Raw genomic sequence first — 22,630 nt, 5'->3', positions numbered from 1 at the left:
AAATCTTAGAATACTTGATCTTTCTTTCCTTTGCTCCCTATATTGAATTCATTATTCATGTTGGAGGCCCTTAGAGACATCAGTAAACATAAAAGCAAGCACTCTGGCACTTGCTCAGTTGGGAGTATTGATCTTTCTTAATAGGAATGATAATGATGACTACTAACATTTACGGGCAGGGCATAATTCTAGCCTCTTTATAGGTGTTATGTCATTTAGTCCTTATAGCAACTCTTAGAGTTAGTGAGTGCTGTTGTTTTTCTGATTTTACAGAATGGGACGCTAAGGTACAGAGTGGTTGAGTAACTTCCCCAGCGACAGAGCTGTGATTCAGACTCACACACAGCGTGGCTCCAGAATCCACACGTTCACCCCTGTGCTGCACCACTTTCCATTTAAACCCCTTCCACCCTGCTCTGCTCCTGCTCTCTGATTTCTCACCTCTGGCCTGAAATGCAGTGGAGTGGTGGAGAGCACCAGCTTTTGAGCCAGACAGACTTGGGTTTGAATCCCAGATCTACCACTTGCTCTCTGTTCTCTGCTAGCGCTTGAAGTAGCTCCCTCTTCCTTTTTCCTTCCTGCCTTGGAAGCCTCCTCTGCCTTTGAGACTCATCTCTGGGCGTTTGTCCCACACCTTATTTCCTAAGTACAAGGCATATTGTAAAAGCGGAGCAGCACAAGGTGCCACACCTGTCCTGAAGTGGGGTTTCCAGTCTATTAGGGAAGAGTAGATGGTCACTCACAAGTCTCTGAACTTCAAGGAAGTAGCAGTATATGATAGATGCTTACCAGAGCACCCTTTATGGGTAGAATGACTAGGGGAACTTTGGGAAGGTGTATCAGGGCTTTCCAGAGAGACAGAATTAACAGGGTGAATCAATCTATCTATCTGTGTATCTATGGACTGAGATGGATTGTTGATTTTAAGGAACCGACTCACGCAGTTATGGAGGCTGGCAAGTCCAGCATCTCCCCTGTGGGCCAGCAGACTGGAGACCCAGGGAGGAGTTGCTGTTTGAGCCCCAAAGTGGTCTGCTGGCAAATTCCTTCTTCTTTGAGGGAGGTCAGTGTTTTCCTTAAGGTTTTCACCTGATTGGATGAGGCTCACCCATATTATGGAGGGTAGACTGCTTTACTTAAAGGTCTACTGATTTAAATATTAATCGTACCTAAAAATTACTGTCACAGAAACATCTAGAATAATGTTTGACCAAACACCTGCGTACAGTGGCCTGGCCAAGTTGACACACATCATTAACCATTGCAGGAAGTATCATTGACATTGGATTTTTATAAGTGAATCGAGACTGTTGGGAGGGAAGACACGCCAGGCCAGGGGCTGTACGCCCATCTTCTCCCCAGTATACACACCTGAAGGGTAAGGGGACCCCCCTCAGCAGCAGGAACTCACCGATGGGGCAGGTGGAAGGTGTGGTGCCAGCAGAGCATTCCTAGCAGGGGAAGTTAGAGGAAAGGAAAATCGTCGTGTGAACTCAAGGTTTTTCTAGGATGTGGGAGGAAGCAGCTGAGTTGTAGCAGAAAGAGCCCTGGGTTTCTATTTCGGTGGCGTGCCTTCCCTTCTGGGATAACTGTGCAAGCTGACTACCTGCCGTGAGCCAGTTCCCACTGGTATAAAAGAGGATGGAGTGTGCCCCTCCGCCATCGACACAGACCAGGGGCCAGCCGTTCTGCATTGCTAGTCTGTTGTATGAACTTGGGGAAGCCAGTTAGCTTGTCTGTTATTTTCTTGATCTGTTAAATAAGTTACCCTTTACCACAGGGGGTTGGAAGTTTCTATCTTATAGAGTTAATTAAATCTTTTTGCATATTTTTTGATTTCTTAGAAGAAAGGGTTTTTTGGAAGTTTAAGATTTTCCTGTTCCTATTGGGTCACAGGGTCCTGGTCTGAAATCTCACTCTGCATCCTGGAACTGAGTGATGCAGTTTCTTCTTTAAAGTTTGAGTGAGGTGATCTTGGAGGAAAAGTACTGTCTCCCACATCTACAGCACCCAGATTTTCACTATAAAGGAACCACGTTTACCTTTTCTTCTTGTCCTAAAACCCTATATTTTGAAAAAAATTATCTACCTCTATTACTTTCTAAACATTTTATTATGAAATACAGCATATTTATCGTTACCATGGAATAACTAGTATAACTTAACACAATTTTCATAATTAACATTTTAGTTAATTTGAGTAGTCATTATGGACATGGGACCGCCCAGCTGGAATTTTCACTCATTCATTCATTTATTCACTCATTCATTCATTTACTCATTCATTCATGCATTTATTCACTCATTCATTCATTTATTCATTCATTCATGCATGGAGGAATAAGGTCAGTAAGTATTCACAACAGGATCGTGTGTGTTGTATGTTAGGGATGTTCCAGTTAATGGAGATACAGCAGCGAATAAAATAGAGTCCCTAGCCCTCATGGCCACATTTTTGAAATACATAGGTTATGAATGTCTCCTTCTGTATTCACACAATTCAAGTTGGGAATTGTAAGAGCCTGTGGTACCCTAGTTATCTGAGTGATTAAAATCAGATACCAAATTGTATGCTCTAAAAAAATTGTGAGGCAGTGTTCTTCACTTCTCGACTAATGATTTATTTTCATGTAGTAACAGGTCCCCTCCATAGAGATGTTACCCATCAGAAGATGCCAATGTTTATATAAACACGTATATGCTAAAGTATAGAAGTGTTTGTTCTTTTCTGTACATGCTTTGGATCAAATTCTCCTTTAGACTTATCTTAAACTTATGACCATGACTTTTATGAGGAAACCAGCCCGTGTATGAACACAGTCATTCCTTTGTTTAAGAATTGATAAGCCCTGGCTGGTGTGGCTCAATGGATTGAGCGCCAAACTGCAAACCAAAGGGTAGCGGTTCGATTCCCAGTCAAGGCACATGCCTGGGTTGCAGGCCAGGTCCCCAGTAGGGGGCATGTGAGAGGCAACCACACATTGATGTTTCTCTTCCTCTCTTTCTCCCTCCCTCCCCCTCTCTAAAAATAAATAACTAAAATCTTAAAAAACAAGAATTGATGAAAGTTATATAGACTGTACTAGCTTGAGAAAGTGGCGACTTAGTTCTGTGTGGAACGTGTACAGGACTTAGCTGCCAGTGTAAAGATGATGGGGCTCCTGATGAGTTTTCCTACTCACAAGAAAATGTAAATAAAGTGCGTGGACTAGTAACTATTAATTACAAAAACTTGTTTTTCCTCCCTGATCTTTTTAGTGCATGTACCTTGGTCACGTTATGCTGCAAAGACCACTTTTAGCTGTTATCCTTCAATTTGATGATGATGTTATTTTTTGAAACACGACAGTGTCATAAAGAGGATCCAGCGGGGAGTGCCCATGACTTGGGCTTTTTAGAGGTTTTGCCCAAGACTGGCTGAGGGTGATGTTTCCTTTCTCACTCCCCACTGCTTGCTCTTCTGCTCACTCCAGGCTTGCTGCATGGGTCCCCTGACGGTTCTGTGTCTGAAGTCAAAATTCAAATCATAGAACACAGGTAAAAATGTCTATGAACTTCACCCTGCAAAGGTATTTCTTTATCTGAGATCTGAAGCAGAGGATTTGGGGGACAAGGAAGAAGAAGAATGATGAAAAAAGAACAAATCCATTATGATATCAGAGACCTCCCACCTGGCTTTAAAAAGATTGGATAAAAGATTTGGCAAAAGTGGTTTGATGAACTTTTAGGTTTTAATGAGAGATAATCTGGAGATATATATATATATATAATTATTATTATATATTATGTTATATATAATAAATGTATTATTATATATTTGTTATGTTACATATTATATATAATACATAAAATATATATATTTCTTAACCAATAGCTAATTTCATTTCCCTCAAATTTATTTGTTAAGACGCACTCTGTCAATTTTCCAAAAAGAAGTCTTCATCTGAAAATTATACTTTGGTTGCTCAGGCCAAAAATTCTGCAGTCAGCCTTGAACTCTGTCTTTCTCACACACCCCATTTTCAACCTTCAAAATATGCCCACACCCAGTTTCCTTCCACGCCCCCCGCCGCTTCTCTAGTTCAGTCCAGAGTCCATTCTCCTGCCTGTGCCCCTGCTTCCACAGCAGTGAGGACTATTCTTTGAAACACATGTCGGTTTACGTAGCTGCCTCGCACGGCCCCTTCCGCTGGTTTGCCATCCCACGCGGGACAGTCAAAGCCATTAGTTTGCCCTGGAAGGACTCTGAGCTATACCACTCGTTGCCTTTCCCTCGTCACTCCCTGCCTTTTGTCCTTTTGCTCAGTCTGCTGCACCGCCTTCCTTCACTTTCTTCAACACCCCCACTGCAGGCCCTTGTCTCTGCTGAGCTAGAACATTCTTTCCCCAAACACCCGTAGGGCCAGCTGCTCATGTCCTTCTCAGGTTCACTTTATGGAGAGCTCTTGCTTGCCCACCTCCCACTTGGTTATTCTCCATACCTCCCATCTGACTTTATCCCGGTAAACTTCCTAACTTAATTCTTGCTTGGAATGTAAGTTCTGTGAATGAGAACAGGGACTGGGATTTTTTTTAGTTCACTGCTGTATCCCTAGTGCCTAGAACAACTGGCACATACTAGGTGCTCACTAAGTTTCGTTGAATGATGAATAAATAATTGAATGTATTTAGTAGTATATTTCTAACATTTTACCAGTAAATAGGGTCTAAGTTGGTTTACTTTTTAAGTGGTTAAGAAATCATGACAGGAATAAAATTTGACAGCTTTTCTACTGATTTCAAACCAGTAGATTCTGTTCTGGTTTCATGAACATATTAAAGTATAGGCCCTATATTTTCTCCCGTCATAATTTTTAGGAGAAGCGTACTGAGCTTTTTGTGTAGGGGGGAATTCGAGTACCTCCTTAGCACCTCCTTTCTGCAGAATCGTGTCCTGTGAGCAATCGTGATGAGCACGGCCTTACGCCTGGTACAGCCACTGAATGTCCAGAACTGGTCCCTGCTCTTGGTTTTGTGCCTCTGGGTTCTTGGTTCCTAAAGAGGCCTGTGATATTTTCCCATTCTGGTTTCTAATGAGATTCTTTTAAATTCTTACACGTAGAATAAAAAGGAAGAACATGTTTATAGCAGCCTTCTCCACAAAATGGAGGTAACGAGGAATTTTCTCTGACGTGGGAATTACAGTTCTCTGCTTGACAGTCTGTCTTCCTTGTCCCCATACCTGCACAGTAGGCTTCTTTCTACCTGTGTGTTGTCCGCTGTCCCTTTGGGTCATCATTTTCTTCTCTAGGAAACCATGCTGGCTCCCTTGTAAAGGATTGCCTTGTAGAGACCGGGGCAGTTAGAAAAGTACATCTCTAAAAGAAGAAAGGACATCTGAAATTATTTAAAATTGCATTCAACAAAAGGGGATCAGTCCTTCCACCTTGAAGCCCCAGCAGCGATTTGAAAGGAAGAAGTGTGGAGAGATGTTTTCCATGCCTGAGACAATCAGGCGCAGTTTTGGCAGAAGTCCCAGCATGGGAAGATGCTCGATTCTTGGGCAGGGAGATGTTCACCGGTTTGGTATTTTATCTTTGGCAGTTGTGGCTACACTTGATATCCCCAACTGCTTTTGAAGATTCTGCAAAAGAAAAGTATCCATTTCCAGCAGTAAAAATGCAGTAACTGGTCTGTGAGTTCATGTTGTAATGTGTTTACGACCTTCCGTAGTTTTGTGCTTCCTTCCAATTTTTTCCTTGGAGATTTATGCTTCCGACTTACAGATCCCGCAGACAGCGCCGATTTGCTCTGCAGGCGCAGCGTGGTGATGAAAGAGCCTTTGACCAGACTCAGGAGGCTTGGCGGGTCCCCTGGCCTCTCCGAGCCTCCGTTTCCTGGGGGGGTCAGTGGGAATTGTAGTGACTTTCTTAAGGGGCTGTTGTGAACAGGAAGCGACACTGATTGTGACTCATGGAAACCCTGGGAAAACAACTCTGCGAAGGGAGAGCCCTGTTATGATTGAGGATGATTGACTCTTCTGGTTTCTGAGCATCTAGAGAAATTGGGTAGAATTCCCACTGTGGGGAAACCAGGTGTTCCAGGCCTTTGAGAGACATGTGGTGTGTTTTGTTAGTTCTTTCCGGGTGCCCTGGGGACAGCGTGCAGCTGCTTGCAGCCGGTCTGGAATTCACTGGCTGTACGTAAGGCCACGTCATATACGGCTGCCGTGACGTAATGGAAACGTAATGATGCTCTAATGGAAACATACAGAGAAGACCTACTGCGCGCTAGAGGATGAGGGGAAATAAGAACAAAAGAAGCTTTTAAAATAGCTAAGGAAACAAAGATAGGTATGCATAATTAAGTAAATTGCCTAATCAATACCATGTTTGAGTTACAAAATGCAGCGGGAACACAGAGATTGGACTGAATTATTCCAGTTTGGTGGCTGGAGAAAGGCGTTAGCTGATGCAATATAATGTAAAATATGAGTGTAGGTGATCTGGGGAGTTTTCTGTTTTCTGCTGAGTCCAATATTGGCTAACTTCCAAAAAAGCATTTTTTTTTTCCCACCCACTGGGCTTCTCTGAGTCAGTAAATGGTCATAATGCTTTTTGCACAGTTACCAAGTCTAGTGTCGTCTACTGGGTCTGACTTATTGACCAAAAAGGGGTGGTCCATGCCCCCAAGGTACATATGGGCTTGATAGAGATAGGTGGGCCTATCCCAGAAATACATACAATCTTTGACATTGAAGTGCTGTAACCGGGGAGAGGGTGACCATGGATCTCACTGGCCAGCTAGCGAGTGCAGTGGGGTGGGTGGGCACTTGTCTCATGGTAGGTCCACTATGGAAATGAAGGTCATTCCGCAGGATCTTCAAGTAGCTCCTCAATTTCTGACTTGGGGGCAGAAATAGCAGCTATTTTGCTATTTCTGATGAACATCCCATTCAGCTAATGTCGTTTCGTTTTCTGTCAGTGTTTTAAACTGTACTCTTGGTCCTTCTTGCAGTCCTTAGATGTTTTTAAGCTGCAACTATTAGAAAATGTGCATTAAGTGACAAAGAGAGCGTGGGATGGGTGGACACCTGCAGAGTTTAAACACTACAGCCTGAAGCCCAGAGATGAAAAACATTTAAGACTTAGATTAGTCAATAAGAAAAAACCAGCAGCCAGAGTATAAAATTAGATTTGGCTAGCTCTTAGGGACAAAACTTGGGTGGGGTCCCGGTTTCCATGCCAGAGATGCTGGAGGGGAAGGTGTAGATGGTTGTTCCCGTGGGGTACCCAGGCGTCAGCAACAGGATGGATGGAAGACAGATAATAAAGGATGCTCTGCCATCACTATGAACAGAAAAAGATCTCAATCAATGACAGATCATTCCCTTCCAACATTTATCGTAGGCTGCAGGTCCTCACAGCTGGAAGGTGTTGCTTTGGCCTGGCTTGTCACTCGCCTTTTGACCAATGTCGAATCTGTTCCTGGAGTCCAGCCGGTGTGTAAGAGTTGGGTAGACTAGCACATTCAATTTGTAAGAGCTGAAGCAGCCCCCTTCTTTGCGCTGCCTGCTCTGATGGTAGGAAACTGGCTTGAAGAAGGTAGGATCCTAGCACCCAGTGGTCTATCCCTACTGCGCTTCCTGCTCACCAGCCGTGATCACGTGCCCTGCGTATCTGGCCATCTGACTTAATGTAGGCTGGGAACTTCTACTATAGTCTCTAAGGATATATAATTAATTAACACCTTTCATTCCATCATGCGTTTGTTAAGCCCATAGTCAGTATTTCCTGCTCATTTCTCGGACACGGCTTCGACAGAAGTGGTTTCTTTTGGCGGTTGTTCATGTGGGAGAATGTAGAAGCTACCTTTATTTAGAATTATAGGGAAGGACTCAGGCCCGTCCACAGAGCTGATCCTCTTGCCCCATATTGTTGATTTTTATTTATTTTCACCTTCAAGCTGGGCCTATTGCTTATAAAGGTTATTTATTTTCACCTTCAAGCTGGGCCTATGGTTATAAAGGTAACGCTCTTCCATCTGCCAGCTCACCACATTTTGAAGGATGTTACGCAAACTTTCTTAGCCACGAACCTGGCTCTTCACCAGGAAGACAGATCTTTAGGCAGTTGACTCACCCAGCTTCCAGAGGCAATTTAAGCTCCCTTTTCCCACAGGGGAGCTGGAGGTAATATTAAAGACACGTGATGTTCAGAGCAGGCAGGGGTGTGGTTTGAGCTGATGAGTCAAGGCATATTTATTCCTAGGGGAAGAGGGAACCGGCTCCATGTCGTGCAGTGGTAATGGAGAGGGGTGGCTTTGGCCACGAGAACACGCGTGGAGCCTCCTTGCTCGTTGATCTGCGCTCCCCTTGCCCACTACGAGGGTGGATTTCATGCTGTTGTTGATCTTCGGCTGTGATTCTCCTCTGGGTTCTTTCTTCCTTGCTTGGGAGCTCAGAAGCAGTTTACATCATTCACACGTAAACAAATGGTCTACACTGAAGGGGTATTTCTTTTAAGGCCATTTTTTTAAGGCCAGTTTTAGGTTTACAACAAAATTGAGGGAGAGCTATAAAGATTTTCCATGTACCTTCTGCCCCCTCCTTCCCCCGCCGTCCTCTCTCCCACACACATACCTCCCCATCACTCACTAGAATTTTCACTAAGATGACCTACGTTGACACATCATGATCCCTCAAAGTCTGTAGTTTACATTTCTTGGTGTTGTGCATTCTATGGTTTGGACAAATATATGTCATATGTCCATCACTAATATCACACAGAGTTTTTTAAAAATATTTTATTTATTTTTATTTTTACAGAGAGGGGAAGGGAAGGAGAAAGAGAGGGAGAGAAACATGGTGTGGTTGCCTTTTGTGCGCCTCCTACTGGGGACCTGAGCTGCAACCCAAGCATATGCCCTGACTGGGAGTCGAACTGGTGACCATTTGGTTCGCAGGTCCACACTCAGTCCACTGAGCCACACCAGCCAGGGCTCGCACAGAGTATTTTCAATACCCTAAAAATCCTCTGTGCTTTGCCTATGCATCCTCCCCACACCCCAACTCCTGGTAACCACTGATCTTTTACTATCTCTATAGTCTGGCCTTTTCCAGAAGATCATATAGTTGGAATCATACAGTATGTAGCCTTTTGAGATTGGCTTCTTCCACTTAGTGATATGCAGTTAAGGTTCCTCCATGTCTTTTCATGGCCTGATAGCTCCTTTCTTTCTGATGCCGAGTAACATTCTGTTGTCTGGATACAGCACAGTTTGTCTATGTGGTCACCTGCTGAGGGACTGGTTGCTTCCAAGTTTTAGAAATTATGAGTAAAGCTGTTATAAACCTCTGTGTACAGGTTTTTGTGTGGATGTGTGTTTTCAACTCCGTTGGGCCAATACCAAGGAGCATGACTACTGGGTTATATGGTAAGAGTATGTTTAGTTTGGTAAAAAAAAAAAAAAACTACCAAACTGTCTTCCCAAGGGGCTGTACCATTTTGCACTCCCCCCAGCAGACAATGAGTTTTTGTTGCTTCGCATCCTCGCCAGCATTTGGTGTTGTCAGTGTTCTGGAATCCGGCCCTTCTAATAGATGTGCAGTAGTATTTCATTGGTTTCACTTGCATTTCCCTGACGACATGTGATGTGGAACATCTTTTTATGTATTTATTTGCCATCTATCTTCTTTAATGAAATGTCTTTTAAGGTCTTTGGTCCATTTTTTAACTTGGGTTATTTGTTTCCTTCTTGTTGAGTTTTAAGAGATCTTTGTATATGAAGAGCCCTTTATCAGATATGTCTTTTGCAAATACTTTTTTCCCCATCTGTGCCTTGTCTTTTAATTCTCTCGACATTGCCTTTGACAGAGCAGAAGTTTTCAGTTCTAATGAAGTCCAGTTTATCCACTATTTCTTTCACGGGTTGTGTCTTTGATGTTGTATCTGAAAATCATTGCACACCTGGGGTCGTCGACACTTTCTCTTGTCTAGTTGGGTTTTTCTGGTTTTATACTTTGCATTTAGGTCTGTCACCCATTTTGAGTTAATTTTTGTGAAAAGTGCAAGGTCTGGTCTAGATTCAGTTTTTTGCATTTGTAATTCATACTTGCCCCAGCGCCGTTTGGTGAAGAGACTGCCCCTGCTCCATTGAGTTACCTTTGCTCCTTTGACAACGATCAGCTGACTCTGTTTACGAGGCTCTCTGTCTGGGTTCTGTCTGTTCCATTGGTCGATTTGCCCATGCTCACCAACACCACACTGCCCTGATTACTGTGGCTTTCCAGTAAGCCTTCACGTCGGGTGGCATCATTCCTCCAGCTTTGTTGTTCAGTACTGTGTTGGTTTTCCTAGAATTTGGAAGGAGGCTTTTTTTTTTTTAACCCTTTGTCTAAAAACAAGGGTTTCTTAAGGCTTCCGGCTTGGTGTGAGACGGGTTACATTTCTGAAACTCTTAGGTGCCTCTTCCATACCATAGCAGTAACATCTGATCATCTTACCAGCAGGGCATGTGCCTGGGTCGCAGGCCAGCTCTCCCTCTGTTTCTCTGTCAGCATTTTATCTACTCGGAAGTATCCATTGAGTGTTTACTTAGTACCAGGTACTGACAGTAAATGGTAAGACCCAGCCCCTAGTCTGGGAGGAGGGCAGGGTGGGGTGAGGGAGGTGCCGGTGGCCATGCAGGAGGCCTGGGTGAAGTGTTGTGGGGCTGGGACAGGGGTCCCTTAACTTACTGGTGGACAGGGCTCAGCTGAGTTTTGAAGGATAAGTGGGGAGTCCTCTGAATGGAGGGGAATGGGCAAGAGCATCAGACAGAAGAAGCAGTGAGGAGGCAGGGAAGAACATGCGGGGGGCCGGGGGAGGTGGGGATGGGGAAGCACAGTCTATTTAACACAACTCCAGTATGTGGTGTGGGGTGAGGCGAGAGTGAAGAAAGAAGACTGGTGTTCTGTGTCAGGAGTGGGAACTTTTTCTTGGTTAGGGCTCTTAGCTGTTTTGTTTTGTTTTGTTGGGGTAATATTCATGTAACACCATTTTAAAGTATATAATCCAGTGGTTTTTAGCATATTTACAAAATTGTGCAGCCATCACCACTTCTAATTCCACCACGGGAGCAATCCTCCTCCATCCCCTCCCCCCGCAGCCCCTGGCGACCGCTAATCTACCTTCCGTCTGCATGGATTTGCCTGCTTTGGACGTTTCGTGTAAATGGAGTCATACACTGTATGGCCTCTTGTGTCTGTCTTCTTTCACTTAGCATAATGTTTTCAGACTTCATTCAAGTTGTAACACGTCTCAATACCTCACTCCTTTTGATGGCTAAATACATTGTATGGATAGATCACATTTTGTTCGTGAGTTGATGGCCATTTGGACTCTTTCCCTCCCCTTTTTTTTCTATTATGAATAACGTTGCTATTCGTGTACAGGTTCCTGTATGAACATGTGTTCTCAATTCCCTCGGGCATATACCTGGGTGTGGAGTTGCCCAGTCATGTGCTAACTCCATATTTAACTTTTTGAGGAACCGCCAGACTGTTCTCCAAGTCACTGGAGATTTTTAAGACAGAGCAAAACAGACTTAGAGTCTATGGGAACAGCATCATCTTTCAGGCAGTGTTTTCTTTTGAGGCGAGGCATTTCTGCTTCCAGTGCCCTGTCTTCCTGGCTTAGGGCAGCATTGCCCGTAGTTGTGAGACCTGATGGTTCTCTTGGGTTCTGGCAACGGGCTCTCTGGAAAGGAATCCAGACCCAGAACCGCAGGAGGGGCCAGAAAGAAGGGACGTCGGGGTATTCTCTCTCCCTCTGTGACTATGGTACAGAGCGAATTTTTCTTTTTTAAAGAGAAACCCTTATTCAACGATAGGCTATTATTAGGGAGTTTATCGTGCTAATAAACTGTACTTGGGTTCCCTGTAATTTGTTATAATTAATGCAAGAGTTCAAGAGCAGAAAGCAAGGATCAGGTTGTAGCACGCTTCTCTCTGTTGCAACACCTTGCTATCATTGGCCTTTTTTCACTAGTAGTTAAGGCCCCTGTGTGTTTACGTGCATTTAAACAAACATCATCCTTTTTAGGAAAGAATTGCAATCCTTTGACTCACTGAAACTTAAGGACTCTCCGTGAAAAGTCCGTGTCTCTGGCAAAACACTATTCATCGATGCCTGTTGAAAACTTCTGAAATTGACCTTCAGCCAAGACCGTCCTCCCTCTGTGTGTTAGCGTGTGTGCACATGTTTCTATTGCCACACATGTACATGTATCGGCTGGTGTGTGAAAAAGGCCAGGAGAAAAACTTTCCCTTTTAAGGTGATCTTTGTTGAGTTATAGTTCTAGCCTTTTCTTTCTTTCTCTTTTTTTTTCCTCCCTCCTATTGGGTTATTTCAATTTTGCATACTCGCAGGCAGGTTGCCTTTGTAGTTTGCTCGATGATACAGTTTTAATTGACTGTCAACTTGAACATTCATTAACTATAAAAGCTTGTAGATAGTGCATGGGCCAGGTGCGAAACACCTTATTACACCCGAATAATCATAAACTAAAAGTCTTCTCCGGGGTTTTGAGGACAGAGGGACAGAGGGAGGGAGGGAGGCCGTCAGGTTTATCTGGTTGCGAGCCTGCGTGCACACTGTTTATCTTGTCCTGGCAGACGGAGAACGGGGTGGACCGCCCTGCCCATCATCTGGATTTACAGCCACGAACACCCTCCACCCTGGAGTGGCTGGAATGTGCTGTTTCTCTCCTGCAGTATCTCTGTCCCTCTGAGAGTTAAAATTACGCTCTGTTGCTGTCCTGTGCCCCAGGAGCCTAGGATAGCATGTCCTCGGTTGCCTCGTTTTTGTCTTTTATAGCAGAGAAACATGTACATTCTTTATTTATATTCATTTGCCTCCCTCCCCCAATGTAATATCAACCCGAAAGCCCTGTGAGTGCTTTGGTGCGTTCTGCACTGGCCGAGGCAGGGGGCAGGGAATCTGGGGGCTAGCGAGAGTCTTCTGATACTGCTGATCGTAGAGGAAGTTTTCTAGCGAGGAAGGGGCTTTTAAAGTCTTAATGACAGGACAAAACAATCTCTCCCTCTCCCTCCCCCTCCCATGCCAGGACTTGTGGGGAAAGACTTCACAGACTGAGGAATCTAAGGGTGATACTGGTATGCCCCCTCTCTCTAAATTGTCACATCCCTAGTGACCATGCGCAGGGGAAGAGAGAAGTTGGTTTGACTGACCTTGAACTCCAGAGGAGGGCAAGGCCAAACGAGCTGTCTGATAGTAACAGCGGTACAGCAGGTTCGAAGTTGCAGCTTACACTGTGCCTTCACTGGCCTGCTTTTAACTATGAAAAAGCATTGGCTTTCCGTCCCAGCTCTCTTCGGGCAGTGGGGGGGTAGGCAGAGTAATGCGTGGGTGACGTGTGCTGATCATATCACTTCATCAGGTGTTGTTATGGTGACCACAGAACGAAGTCTGGGTGACTGTCTTCTGGTCCATGGGATAGGAGTGTCTTCACTCAGAGCCAAAGTCTGTAAATACTTTGTGTGACACTGCTGGTTATTTTTTAAATCTGCCTTTGGAAATCCACACACTTAATGGGCCCAGTGTGTACCTGCCTGTGGGCATGGCCTCTCCTGGCTAGGAGCCTCCAGTCAGAGACCCCAGTCTCTAGATTTGACCTAATCCCTCTGTACATCTTACAAAGTTGTAGACAAGTAGTTAGATGCACAGCTCACTCAGCGTCCTGTCCCTTCCCCGCCACTGGGGGAGGAAAGTGAAACATCCCCGAGGCTCTCGCTGGGAGAGAGAACAACTGAACAATCCCTGGGCCGACTTATGAGGCATGCCCTGTACCGGCTTCTTACAGAGCAACTTCTCCTGTCAATGCTTGCCTCAGGTGCTGTGACCCGGACCACCTAATGTGGGAGGAAGGGCAGCTTGGTTATTGAAGTCCTTCCTTAGAAGCATTGGGTCATAAAAATCACCAGGTAGTGGTGTTTTTATTTCCATCTTTATGTTTAGACTTCGGTGGAACTGATGGCTTGCCTGTGATGGCTGGGAATCAAATCCGCTCTCATTGTGGGTGTAGGGGTGGGGTTGGGCGTTAAAGGGAGCTCCGTGCTCTGGTCTGTCTGTCCCTGCCTTCAGGGAGCGCAGTGACCTTGGGCAAGTCATTCTTCCTCAACACAGTTTCCTTCTCTAAAAACAAAAGGGTTGGACTTCTGGAAATCCTTCCCTCATGAAATAAGTGAGGCCAGCTCATGCTGCAGCAGTAGAAAACCCCCAGACCTCTGTTGTTTTCAAAGACAAAGGCTTGTGTCTGCTGTGTGCCCTGCCTTCTGTCCCAGGGGCTCAGGCTCCCCGAGCTGAAGTCCCTGCCTGGACACTGCAGGTCTGGGGGTACAGCTGGGGGGTGGAGATGGGAACCAGGCACACACTCGATCAGAGGGCTTCAGCTCGGGAGTGGCACAGGTCACTTCCACCCTCATTGCGTGGATCCCAAAGCTGGTCAGAGTTAATGAGGTGGCAGGTGTGTGACCCTCTGGAAGGGAGGCCCCCTGGGGAGCAGCAGCAAATATTTGGAACAGTAATACCTGCCTCCCACCCTCCTATCTCCACGGTCCTGTGATTTGTGCTCAGGATATTGTGTCCTTGGGTAGAAGTAGGACCAAAGTCAGATCTTAAAGCTTTGGTCTTTTCCTGGCTATTCCCTGTTTGAGGCACTTCCGCTGAACTGGGCTTGGAATGAGTATTTCGTTCGTGGGTGGGGTGGGAGAAATATTTTAAAGGTGACATGTACTTGGCCTCTGGGTTTCTTGCAATTTATTGGGGGTTCTGTGGTCACATAAGTCATACCTTTCAGGACACCCACCACATGGATTTTCTCAATCCGAGAAGTAGAGACGGACCTGCAAGTAAACCGTGGTTGCGTAAGTGCTTAGAGAAATCCCTCACATGCGAATTAGAGAGAGAGAGAGATTGCAGGTCTTAGCAGTTCATCAGTAAGTGCTGAGGGTAACGTCATTCATGGAGTGGAATTTTGGAAGGGTTCTTTGACACCCCTCTCAGTTGGCATGCTCTGGTGACTTGGCCAGATATGGCACTTTTTAAAACTTCCTTTTCAAAAATCGCAGAGGGAGGAAGGAACACGGAGAAGTCACTTATTTTCTTGAGATTAGATAGAAATGTTCCAGGTAGAAGAGACTTCCAGAGACTGGTCTGTAGTGACCGTCGGGCTCCACCTGGGATGCTCGGGGGCACGAATTAGCAGGAGGCTTTTCTGTTTCACCCAGAGAAACCTGCGTTTAATCCACAAATTTGATCTTCCCGATAGATTCAGAGCAAAACACAAAACTTTGAAAATACACATTTGACCCTCATTCAATAGGCATAATTGTGTTCACCACTTCTTAGAAGGAGAGCGGAATCTTAACTTCAAACCACTCACTGGACCTCATGGTCAGATGATTTCCAGGTCTTTGAATGTGAAATATATTTAAAAGTTTTCCTCGTGAACTTGAGTTTTCAAAGAGGATCCCTTCGGAAAGTTGGCAAATAGTTACTTTCCTGGCATGAGGATCAGGGTTGTTTTTTGCTTTTCCCCTCCACCCAGAGCTGTGACGGGGTGGAGTATACTTCCATGAAATTGCATGTTTCCAAAATAGGATTCACTCTTCTATTTTACCGCCGTTAGAATCGAATTGCTAATCAAAAATAAGCAAAACCCAAACATGCTAGAAATAGAATCACAGCTCATATTCTCTAATTTAGTCTTCATCTAGGATAGAATTATTATATTTTATAGCAGTGTTTTTCAAGCAAAAACATAGCAAATCATTTCCAAGTGGTCCAGATTCACCCTCATGCCTGCATTCTTATGGAGCACTGTGCCCGAACTCACACGGTCGTGGCACCGGGTCACGAGCGCTGCTCCGGTTCTCGCAGTCTGGAAGGCTCCCAGGAAGGAGCACTGCATTCCAAAGCACCTCGGCTTTGCATCCCAGTACAAACCCACACCCACCCTGAGTGACCGGGAGCAAGCCTGGTGTGCCCTGCTGGTGGGTGGGCATTCCCTCTTGCCTAAGATGGGATGGGTCTGTTACAGAACTTGCCCGTGCACCCCAGAAACTGACAGTTGCAGAGGGAAGTTGGGATCAGCAGGGTGAGGACACGAGAACTGTTGTTTTGCTGTGGATTAATTAGTGGATGGTCTACTCCCAAAGCTATCAGCTGATCATTTCCATCTCCAAGGTGACATGTAAAAAAGGCTCGAGCTGTGGCAGATAATGCCACGATAACACCTTTGAAACTATTTTATTCATTGGTTCTTAAAAATTGAACCCTAAATAGTGCTCCAGGGACAGAAACGTGACCGAAGTGGTCAAGAGATGATGAGCCTTTGTGCGAGGCAGAGCCCGTCTCAGACCTGTCCAGGATGTCCCCTGGCTGCTGGCTGACGCAGACATACAGGAAGTGCCTTGTTGGCATGTTATCTGTTTATAAATGATGCGGGCTGGAAGTAAGAGTGTCCGTCCAATAGCGGCCCCTGTAAAACGATTACCAATATTTTAGTTGAAAGATAGGATGGGAGCAGGAAAAATAGGGAGTTTTTCTATTATATGTTAAGTTTGACTAAAAAGGATTTTTAATTGACTCCCGGTGTTGGTTCTTCTGTTTTGAGGAAAGTTTTTTCCCCCCAGAGACAGACATGGTTGTCTGTACCACGTCCAGTGGACTCAGAGGAAAGAAGAAGTAGAGATTACACCGGAGTGGGCAGCCAGCCTGGTTATTCCCTCAACCAGGCATTAGATCACGGTGCAAGGATGTCTGTATCGAGCTTGAGCCAGCAATAATTCACTCTCCTTGCTGCTTGCCTCTCTCCAAAGGGACTGGACTCTGGGTCACTCCAGACTTCCCTTAACTGACATGCCAAAGTTAGGAAGAAGAGAGTTATGGTTACCAGGAGTTAGCGTTTGCCAGGAATGGATGCTGGGCGAGTCTGACTGTTGTGGAGGTGACTGTGTGTTCAGAGCGTGGTCAAAGGAAGCAGAGTCCCGGGAAGTAAAGGTTTGGGGGTGAGCAGATTTCTAAGAGGTTAGGTAAGTCTGAGAGTGCAGTGTTGTTGGCCAGGAAACAATACCCTGTATTCGCTGCTGAGAACAGTGGTCTAGTCTGAGGTTTGCTGCTGTGTGTGGACACATTCTGTCCGTCTGCAGTTCGCTGGCTGGGGAACATTCTTGGGGTTGGAAGGCTCAGGGTTGCATTCGATGCGATTTTTTTTTGAGTCACAGGCTTGCAGGGCAAGCCTGGCTTTGAAACGTTGTATCCCATCCTTGAGCAGAATTCCAAAGCGTTGGCCTATTTGTGATCTACCCTTCCAAGTTTTTTGAGTTCAAAAAATGGTACCTTTCCAGAGTTTTCGTGGGAAGCCCGTGCTGAAAGCGGCTCTGCAGCTGTGTCGCTGCGGGCACCTGGGCATGGAAGTGCGAGTTCACTCTCGGCCTCTGTGAGGAAGGGCTGGTCCTTATCAGCCGGTCCTCCTGCCGGCCCGCCGAGAACTGATCTGTCGAGAATGCACTCCGACCCAGAATGAACGGGATGTGGCACCTGCCACATCAAACAAAGGCAAACACGGGCAGAGGTCACTTTCCATCTTTCAGAGAGCCGACCTTTATCAACATCACCTGTGTGCCCTGCTGTGGACACAAGGTTTGACACCCAGGGATGTTGATGTGGTGGGAATGTATTCCAAGTATGTGTTTTTTTAAGGTTATTTGTTCCTCTCTTCCCACGAACCAGGTATCAGTATTACCTGCAAGTCAAAAAAGACGTGCTAGAAGGGCGACTGCGGTGTACGTTGGAACAGGTGATTCGGCTGGCCGGCCTGGCTGTGCAAGGTAAGAGATGGGGAGACCAGAGTGTGAATTCCCATTTTGTATGTGATTACGATGTTGCTGGCCTCGCAGAGGGAAAAGGGAAATGGACTTGAAGATCCCTAGTAACTCCCTTTTCATTTCAAGATAGCTGACACTAGAAACGCAGAATAAGTGAGTTTTGTGGCAGGGTGGTGGATTTGCTCTCCCAAAGCTGTTTGCAAATTGCTCCTGCTTGTGTGACCTTCATTTTATTTGAAAAAAAAAAATAGCAGCTTTCATCCTGCCTTTAATTAAAGCTACATTTCAGGGTTTGTGGGACAATTTCTCAGAATTATTCCACTCCCCAATGTGGTCATATTTTGTGGCTTAATGCTATGACTGTGTGACTTTCACATCAGTTTCCAGTGTGATAGCTTTCAACATCAGAGTATCATTTGTTCTTATACAGTTAAAGAGAGAGATTTAAAATGCACAATTGTAACATGAAGCAATGAACAAACATTCGACTAAATTTATCTTTTGACCTATCCTGCTTAGGTTTATCAGGCAACTTTTTTATCTTCTCTAAATTATTACATATATTTTTAACATATATTTATATAACATAATGCTACTTAATTTTACATATATCTCTACATTAATCTTTATTGAGTGGTAGCTTAATTGTCTTTAGTGATATTCAAAACAAGATAAAAATAATAATTCTTAAAGAGAAACGTGTTTTCCTTTCAGCCATTATTTTCTTTAAAATCAGTTAACTTCCGAATGTAAGCCTGTCAGCTGCTGAGTCCTTGCTGTGTGGGCTGTTATTTTAGAAGCTGTGAATTGAACTTCCCATCCCAAACTCTGAACTGCAGTTGAATCTTTTGAGTTCTAAAATGTTTATAGAGGAAGCCTTCCCTTGACCTCGTTCATTCCAGGGTATTAGCAGTTTCATGGTTTTTGTTGGCTGTATAATTCCTCGTTCGCTTCTATTGTTACCCCGTGGATGGAAGGACAGAAAATGTGTCGTATGTCATCTGTCCCCTTAAAGACCGGAAAAGGAAGGAACAGTGCCCGGAAATGTGTGATGGAACAGTCAGTGGTTGTAACAGAAAATCATTAAAATAATGGGAAAAGACACCCTTAACAGGAAGAAGAGCGAGAACATCCAGTATGCCCTCATCTTCAGATCAGATCTTTCTCCTTCTAAAAAGCCTTCTCTTCTGTTCATTTTATTCACTCCCTTTCCCTGCTCTTACTCTTCTTCAGCCATCGGGCTTGTTGCGGGCATCCTGGATCGGGGGAGACCCTGGTGATAGCTTTCAGGCTGAAGGAAGTTGGTGAACTTACTCTCGATTCCCTTCTCATTGGGTCCTTGAAGCTAGCTCTTCAGTCTACTGAAACCTGGTCTAGCTGTAATATCCGTAAAATGCTTCTCCTGAGAGCCTCACTGGGCAGTTAGGAAGACACATCGACAGAGATAGACGTCGTGGTGAAATATGGTAACCGATGACCACTCTCAAAAACCGGCAGAGCGTGGGACCTTCGCTGTTCCTGAAGGCCTCACCTGGTTGGTAGTTATAGTTACGTGCATCTCCGCCTTCTCGGCAATGTCCCTCAGCTGGCCTCCTGGGTGGACCCTGGATACTTTGTCTCTTGTTACCTTCAAGTTACCTGAACCAATTTCTACATGATGCTAATTCTTTGACAAGCAATTAAATTTCATGCTGCTTTGATTTTTTTTTTTTTTTTTTTGAGAGTAAGTGGAATTAGAAGCAAGAGATGTACAGATATATGATACGGGCTCACCATGTTCCTTTTGCATGGGCTCAGACGTAGCATGGTGAGACGGGAACAGGACAGCACAGAACTTTGGGCCTCCTGCACCCTGTGAAGACGTTTGGTGGGAGGTGTACGGATTTGCAACGTTGCTTGCCAAGGGTGATTTACGGCGGGAATTTCCAGCTGCAACTATATGAAGAGATACAGATGGGTTTGGCTCTGCAGTTCTCTGCATGAGCCGTGAGCTAGAAAGTCCCCTTGGCAGACATTCTTAAGACCTGTGCTGATGTGTATTTAACAAGAAGATAAATATAGGTTTGGTTTAAATTTTAAAAATAGCTTAGGAATCACTTTCAGATTTCCCCATTCTTTCTAGCAAATCGTGTAGCAGTGCTGGCATGCTGCTATTGACAGTATTGCTAAGTAAACATGGTAACAGTATCAAACTCATCTTGGCTCTGTTTTAGTTCATAATTGCACAGAAACAGGCTGCCGCGGGAAGAGAAAATGTGATGATAAGTCCACCCGATTTTATTCCATCTTTAGTTTCATATAAAAAATGAAATTGTTACCCCTCCTCTCTTTCTTCTCTTCTTTTCAGCTGATTTCGGAGACTATAACCAGTTTGATTCTCAAGATTTCCTCAGAGAATATGTGTTGTTTCCTATGGTAAGTATAATTTCCTTTTTCTTAATTAATTTTCTCCCTCCTTTGGGTGTTAAATTCTTCCTTTGGAAATCTCAGAGTATTTTACACACACTTATTTCCTGGGGAGGAAAGTCCATGAATTTATCAAGTATGGACAAATTTTGTAAAACGCTGGAGAAGTAAAGATATTTTTTCCCTTTTCAAGAAACTTCTCTGCCTATGCCCCAGCACCCCCCACCCCCCACCCACCCAACAACACCAATGCCAGCACCACTACCCTCCAGTGCCACGGCTGTCTTCCTTTCTGACACCAGAGCCGTTGTCCGTGGGTTCCCTCTGCATGGAACGCTCTGCCCTAGGCCTTCCTATGACTTGTCATTTGAATCTTGATTGAAATGCCACCTTCTTGGCACAGTTTTTCCCTTGACCACCTATGCGATGCACCCTCACCGCCGATGACGTCCTGTAAATCATCACCTTTGCTGTGTGTGCCTGAGCGCTCCCAGCAGCTGAACTGGTTCTCTCAGGCTCTCTGTGGGCCTCCCCAGCTAGAATGTCAGCTTTGGTTCCTCAGTCGGGGGCCCTCTCTGCCTTGTCCACTGCTGTCTGGCACTTGGCCTGTGCTCATTACAGTCTGTTGAATGAGCCACGAAGTAAAATGTCCATTCCCGCATTAAGTTAGGGATGAGGCTAGGTTTTAATCCCTGGTGAGTTTTTGATTGTTTATCTTTTGGTAGCTTTGGGGTAAATGAGAAGAGTTTTAACGAGGAAGGATTAAAACAGTTGAAAAGCCCTGTTAGGGGAGAGCTCTGCCCAGGCTGACATGTCTGGCTCTTATTTTGGAAATCGTAATCACTCAACACATATTTTTTGATCAACTGTTTGGCCCAAAGCACTGACCTGGGTAACTAATCCCCGGGGGATGAAGTTATACAAGAAACAGTGCTTGTTCTCAGGCAGACAAAGAGTGGTTGAGTCAATCGGAAGTTTGCAAAATCCAAACGCAAGGTCAAGTGTATTAAAGTACATCAGGATTTTATGTGGGGAGAGGGTTACATGTCCTTGGGGGATTATGGGAGGTTTAAAGGTTAGTGTGTGAGTAACAGGATGGGCAGGATTGCCGAGAGGAAGGGAAAAAGGAATGATCTACACAGAGGCAAGGAGCAGAGGCAAGGTGGCGTGAACCACTGGGTAAGAGTCAGCTGGCCAGTCGGTTACTCAGGCAGGCTAGAGGGGACCTGAAGGTGGCAGATGGGACCGAAACACCTGAGGAGTTAGACCGCGTGGGCTCTGTCCCCACGCAGACCCCTCACTTTGAGCGCTGCCCGAGTAGAGTATTGTGACCGTTTGTGGGAGCAGGTCAGATGAACACCTTACTGTTGCTCGGGTCAGACATACGAGTTAGGTAGTAGCAGTGAAGACAAAAACGAGAGAGCAAAGCAAGAGATATTTGGGAAGTAAAATGGGCAGAACTTGGTGGCTAATTGGCTGTGGATCTGGGAGGAAGTCGGGTGTCTGGTGACAAAGATTCTGAGAGACCAGGAGAAGTTAGGGTGCCATTGTTACCCATAATCAGTGCATGGGATAGATTTAAATTGGTCCATGGCCGGCCTCAGTCTTACAGGTTAGGAAACGCTGCAAGATGTCTAACTTTGCATGACTAGCTCTTTCTTTACGCTTTTTCCTTCTAAGAAGACAGCAGTTTTATGTTCTGGGTCTGCTCTCTTTTATGCCTTACTATTCTACCAATTAAATCAACTTCCATTCAAACCCTATTACATAGCACAGAAATTCTTCACAGGATTTAGTATCCACATGCTTGAACCAACATATCTAACCTCTCCAAAGCTCCCCTGAAAAGTCAGGATATTTTTTAGGGTGCTTGGTGGGAAGAAAGTATGAAGCTCATACTTAGAATTTCAGACCATGTGCTTTCTTTTTGTCTCAAATGGAGGCAATGAATTAGGTTGATAATTTTTCACAATTTTACCTTATCTCATTAATGGTCTTTAAAATTTTTTTTAAGATTTTATTTATTTATTTTTAGAGAGAGGGGAAAGGAGGGAGAAAGAGAGGGAGAGAAACATCAGTGTGTGGTTGCTTCTCACGTGCTCCCTACTGGGGACCTGGCCTGCAACCCAGGCATGTGCCCTGACTGGGAATCGAACTGGTGAGCCTTTGGTTCTCCAGCCTGCACTCAATCCACAGAGCCATACCAGCCAGGGCTTAAAATTTTTTTTTTAATTTATTGATTTAAGAGAGAGAGGAAGAGGGCGGGAGAGAGAGGGTGAGAGAGAAACATTGATGTGTTATTCCACTTATTTATGCAGTCATTGGTTGATTCTTGTATGTGTCCTGACTGGGGAT

The 22,630-nt window shown here is 44.9% G+C and overlaps 1 protein-coding gene across 4 annotated transcripts in view; it reads left to right on the top strand.

The window, feature by feature from the left end:
* The window catches only part of PTPN14 (protein tyrosine phosphatase non-receptor type 14), a 154,803-nt gene that overhangs the window by 87,754 nt on the left and 44,419 nt on the right, over positions 1-22,630 (top strand). For all 4 annotated transcript variants that reach the window (XM_053914400.2, XM_053914402.2, XM_053914401.2 and 1 more), the window contains exons 4-5: positions 17,775-17,872; positions 20,217-20,284. In XM_053914400.2, the coding sequence (XP_053770375.1) occupies positions 17,775-17,872; positions 20,217-20,284 (166 nt within the window). The remainder of the gene's footprint in view (positions 1-17,774; positions 17,873-20,216; positions 20,285-22,630) is intronic.

This window comes from Desmodus rotundus, chromosome 12 (genome assembly GCF_022682495.2).
Source record: "Desmodus rotundus isolate HL8 chromosome 12, HLdesRot8A.1, whole genome shotgun sequence".
In the NCBI taxonomy this organism is placed as follows: domain Eukaryota; kingdom Metazoa; phylum Chordata; class Mammalia; order Chiroptera; family Phyllostomidae; genus Desmodus; species Desmodus rotundus.
Note: the sequence above shows the minus strand (reverse complement) of the source record. Positions and strands in the feature narration are given on the sequence as shown.